Source organism: Pterocles gutturalis, unplaced genomic scaffold, assembly GCF_000699245.1.
Source record: "Pterocles gutturalis isolate BGI_N339 unplaced genomic scaffold, ASM69924v1 Scaffold15032, whole genome shotgun sequence".
Classification (NCBI taxonomy): Eukaryota; Metazoa; Chordata; class Aves; order Pterocliformes; family Pteroclidae; genus Pterocles; species Pterocles gutturalis.
The window spans coordinates 352-5,311 of record NW_010112991.1 but is presented as its reverse complement, the minus strand read 5'-3'; the positions used below and the strand labels follow the sequence as shown (position 1 = coordinate 5,311).

At 47.3% G+C, this 4,960-nt stretch overlaps 1 protein-coding gene across 1 annotated transcript; it reads left to right on the top strand.

Moving 5' to 3' along the window:
- Positions 1-247: 247 nt before the first annotated feature.
- Positions 248-3,859, top strand: MBD4 (methyl-CpG binding domain protein 4; the record flags this gene model as incomplete). The annotated part of the gene is made up of 6 exons (XM_010074286.1): positions 248-1,095; positions 1,621-1,710; positions 1,908-2,042; positions 2,298-2,447; positions 3,088-3,191; positions 3,775-3,859. Coding segments are annotated over 6 exons (1,405 nt in total), but the record flags the coding sequence as incomplete, so codon positions are not given.
- Between the last annotated feature and the right edge of the window lie 1,101 nt (positions 3,860-4,960).

The following is a 4,960-nucleotide window of genomic DNA, read 5'->3' as shown; positions in this document are numbered from 1 at the left end:
CGTGAGGGGACCTGGGGCGGGGGTGAGTCCGCACCCGCCGTGCGGGGGGCCCGGGGCGTGTGGGACGGGCTCAGCGCTGCCGGGAGCTCTGAGAACCTGCTTCGGCCGAAGAGAAGCTTGTCCAGACGTCACCCTGTCAACTGGGCTTGTAATTTGTTTTTATTTTTTAAACACTAGAACAGTTTTTTAGATGAAGAGTGGGAGAACCCAGAAGCTATCACTAATTGACTTTTCTTTCCTACCGCAGCCCTGAGGGAAATAAGCTGAGATCGAAAAGTGCGCTTGTGGAGTATTTTCGGAAAACGGGGGAGACGACGCTAAAAGCAGAGGATTTTGATTTTACAGCTCCTGCTCAGAGGAGTACGCGTTCGAGGGTGAGAAGATGCAGCACAAAAGCTGCAGGAACTGTTTTAGAGAATGAGGATTGTTACAGTCAAGGGCAAGGCCTCAGGATACAAAATGGAGCAGAGGATACAATTCAGAACATTCAGGCTGGAAAAGATCACCTGGGAGATGTTGCATCCGCTCTGGAAAGCGAAGATTCGATCGTGAAAGGCACAAACCCAGAGGACTGTGTGAAAACCAAAAAACAGGGGGCAGGTGGAAAAAGTGTTCAGAACAGGAAAACTGGAAAGAGCTCAGAAAAGAGGAACCGAGATAATACCCAAAGCAAAAGGCGGAGAAGAGTCTGCAACAAACAGGAAACGGAGGGCGTTGAAAACAAGAGGTTCTGTAGAAAGACAGATGCGCGTGTCACTGGCAGTCAGGGCATAGGTGACCAGAACACAGACCCTACGGACATGGGGAAGACTCTGTTAAGGATTTCCAGGTCACGGTCAGACACACGGCTGAGGTCAGCGACAGCTCGCTCTCAAAGAGCGTTGGAGAGCCTGGCAGAGGAGGAATGTGCAGAGACGGGTTCTCATGGTGCATCTGCTGCAAAATCTGAGGAGAAAACCAATGGATTGGAAATACGGGGAGAGACAGATCAAGGGAATCCGGGTAACCAGGATTTTAAATCTGATGCTGAAACAGATGCTAACGTCTTGCAGCCGTGCAACAAGAAAAGGTTCACAGCAGTTAAAACGCTGCCAGGTATTTGTGTGGTTTGGAGCAGAATGCTATACTAACTTTCTGACAGGGGTTCTCTTGACTGTAGGAGCGAAGTATTCGGTTCAGGCCAAGCTGCTTTGACATCTGAATCTGTCTCATTTCTTTGTCCAACAGCTGAATGCTGACTGATTCACAACTGGAACTTGCTGTACCGATCTCTTTAGCTGTATAGGATAACACAACAACATTCGTTACCTTTATGGCACTGACTCTTTTAATGTTGTTGCACTGTTGCTCAGTTTGACTCATGAAAAAGGCCAGATTTAGCTTGTTTTGTGTGCTAGAGTCAGTTTCCTCAAACTGCAGCAAATAAATGGTTTATCTTCCAAAGATTTTTCATAGAGTTGAAATACAGAGGAGCACTGGAGTGAATCTAAGGCACGTTTATGTTCTGTACACCTGTGAGAAATCCTTGTATTTCTATCATGGCATGAATGGCGTATGAAACATGACAGCAAAATACTTGTAATTGTTTCTTTTTAACACTTTAGTGTTATCTCTTTACAGAACAGGATACAGATACAGGATCTATCCCACGAACACAAGTGGATAGGAGGAAAACGAGTCCGTATTTTTCAAGTAGATACAGTAAAAAAGGTATAATGTTATTTAGGGAAACAAACCCTTTTTTTATGGGGGGAGGAACAGGATGGGTCAAGATTAAGTGATGTTATAGAAAATCTCTTCCAGTTTTAGGCTGGCCATGCTTTTGTTTTTTAGAATTATTTTCCTTTAAAAAGGTAAATTCATCCTTTACTGCACAAAAAATTTTCCTGTATTGCCTCTGTGTACAGCTCCCAGCCCACCTAGAAGGAAGGCCTTCAGAAAATGGACTCCTCCACGTTCTCCTTTTAATTTGGTCCAAGAAACACTTTTCCATGATCCGTGGAAACTTCTCATTGCAACCATATTTCTCAATAAAACTTCAGGTAAATAGAGTAAAGCAATTTCCTGTTGTGTAAGTGTTGGGGTGGTGTTTTAGGGTGTTTAGCGCAGCTGCCATTTTTTAATGGCATTAATGAAGGAATGAATGTATATTAACTTGTGTCCGTGTAAAAAAAAAACACACCACTTTAATTTGTAACTCATGCCTCTGAAAAAGCTCACTTCAAAAAGCACACATAGATAATCAAAAAAGAAAATGACCTGCACAGTCTTCTGTTCATGATGGTTTCTTTCTCTAGGTAAAATGGCAATTCCTGTGCTCTGGGAGTTCTTTAAGAAGTATCCTTCTCCTGAAGTAGCCAGGACTGCAGACTGGAAAGAAATGTCAGAGCTACTGAAACCTCTGGGCCTCTACGAACTCAGAGCAAGAACGATCATCAAGTTCTCAGGCAGGTTTTCCTGAGTGTGTCTGTGGAAGGGTCTAAATCACACCAGCCAGACAAACAGCACCATCTTCCAAACAGCTCTCTGTGACTTGTCCTTCTGTTTGGCAAATGCTGGTGGTGGTTCTGTGCAGCTTTGGGATGTGTTGGTCTGACCTGTTCAAAGCTGTTGATCCTGGTGTCTTAGCTGGGAATGAAATAACATAATGAGTCCTGCAAGAGACCCTTGTCCAGGAGAGTTCTTTGAATGTAAAAAGATACAAACATCAGGAAGACTTGATTTTGTGTTCTGCAGCACTGTGATGAGGTGGCTCTGCTCTGTTCTGCATCAGGTAGCCTCCAGAGGGCCCCTCCAGTTGGAATTTTCCTGATTCTCAGATTTTCTATACTTAGAATAAAAGTATTCCTCTGTGGTTTCTGAGGAGAGAGGTTTAATTAAAACTCAGCCGCAGTGATTTGTCTAAAAGGTGTTTAAGATATACCCCATAGGGACTCATCGCCTGCTTTCACCAGGAAATGGCTCAAACTTGTGGTTTTCATTTAAAATTTTCCAAAGTGGAGACATGTTAGAATAGCAGAGAATCCAGAGTCGCTTTCTGCGACCTGCCCGCCTGCAGGCAGTGAAGTCCGTGACCGTACGTTGCAGATGAGTACCTGAGCAAGCGGTGGAAGTACCCCATCGAGCTGCACGGGATCGGGAAGTATGGGAACGACTCCTACAGAATCTTCTGTGTCAATGAATGGAAGGAGGTGGGTGGTGCGGCCGTGCAGGGCTCTGTCCTTTGGCTTCGGTGGCTTTGTCCCTATGAACTCAGACTAAAATAAAAAAGGTAATTTTTATCTCTTCAGTAGGCTCAATTCCCAGAATGTACATTTACAAGTCTGAACATGTAAATGAAGATTTGTGTCACCTTCATTTTTTTTTTTCTGTGATTTTCCACTTCTACTGTGTTCTTTTTCTTCGTTCCTTGCTGTGGGGGTGAGAGTCTCTTCCCTGCTCCAGTTACCAACCACTCCCCTGTGTTTCCTGCCAGACAGATCCTGGCATCCCTCCAAGATGGGTGTTGGGGGGTCCTCTCGTGGCAGATGACTGAGGGGCCGTTTTCCTCTCTGGCATAGGACCCCCTCCCGATTTCGTGGGGGGTGCGCGGTTTTGGGGCTGACCAGGAGCTGTGTTCCTTGGCTGGGGGGGCTGGCCTGCTGCAGCTCAGCGTTTCGCTGCTCCCTGCCAGGCACAGAGGGGTCCTGAGCTGGGAGGAGAAACACCTCTGAGCAGCAAGGTGTGTGAGAGAAGGTGTTTTAGTCAATGTTAAACACTTCTGTTGTGCTGTAGGTGCAGCCGCAGGACCACAAGTTAAACGTGTACCACGCGTGGCTGTGGGAGAACCGGGAGAGGCTGAGCATCGACTGAGACCAGCTGTGAGTGTCCCTCGGTCCTCGCTGCTCGCTCGCGCTGTGCGGTGGGTGTCCTTACAGCCATCGAGTTCTTAATTTAAATATCTGTGTGACACACCTGGCACGGGTCACCACTGTAATAAAATGTTTAAATCTCTGTATTTTTTTAATAAACATATCCCCGTTCTTGCAGCACCTGTTCGTTCCAGGCTGCTGGACCAGCCCTGCTGCTCCTGGCTGGTGGTGGGGGTATGCACCTGCCCCTGACCGCGGGGACTGGGGCTGCCCACTGCTCTCCTGTTCGCCCGCCAGTTCCTGGCGCGGCCCTGCTCCCTCCGTGGGATCCACCTCCTGGCCGGGGACTGCAGGAACTGGTACCCTGGGGCTGCAGTGAAGCGTCAGGATGCTGCGAGGGAGCAGGCAGTGACAGCAGAGAGGCAGATTCTCCCCTCGCTGCACGGCCGCTTCTGTATGTCAGTGAAGTCACCGGGTTGTGGTGCCTGGCGAGAGCATCACCATCCAGTTGGGTCTGGTTCCGTACCCTGAACGTGCAGAGGGCTACAGAGGTGACAAATCTCTCCTAGGAAAGTCCTCCTCAGACTGACCCTGCACTCTGAAATCCACTCAGAGAATATTTATTCTTGTGGAGGAAAGACAAGCCTGAAAAATTGAGCTTTGATCTTGGGTGGCCTCATGGCTGCAGCTCCCCTTCTCCCCGTACCCTGCGTTTCCCTGCTTAAACCCAACAGCAGAACTGCTCAGGCCATTGGCATGGGTTAGTTTTTTTTTTTTCAGACAGCAGTAAAGAGCACTTTGGAAACAAAAGCTCTGCTCAGGGCTTAAATGACTGGATTGTCATTTCAGAAGTGGTGCCTTTGTTCGGGTGGGTACAAGAATTGTTTCTCAGAGACAAGCAGCATGGTCCCACCTACCTCCTGCCAGACCAGGGCTGCCAAAGTGGCCCAGAAATTTCTCTTTCCAAAAACTGAACAATACAAACCTCTTTACATTTATGGAGAAAATTTTAGAGAGAAAAAATATAGCAAAGGAGAGCAGAACGTTCTTTGTTAGCTCAGTTAAAGAGTGTTTTGATAGGGCAGTGGTGGATGGTGTGTTGAAGAGAG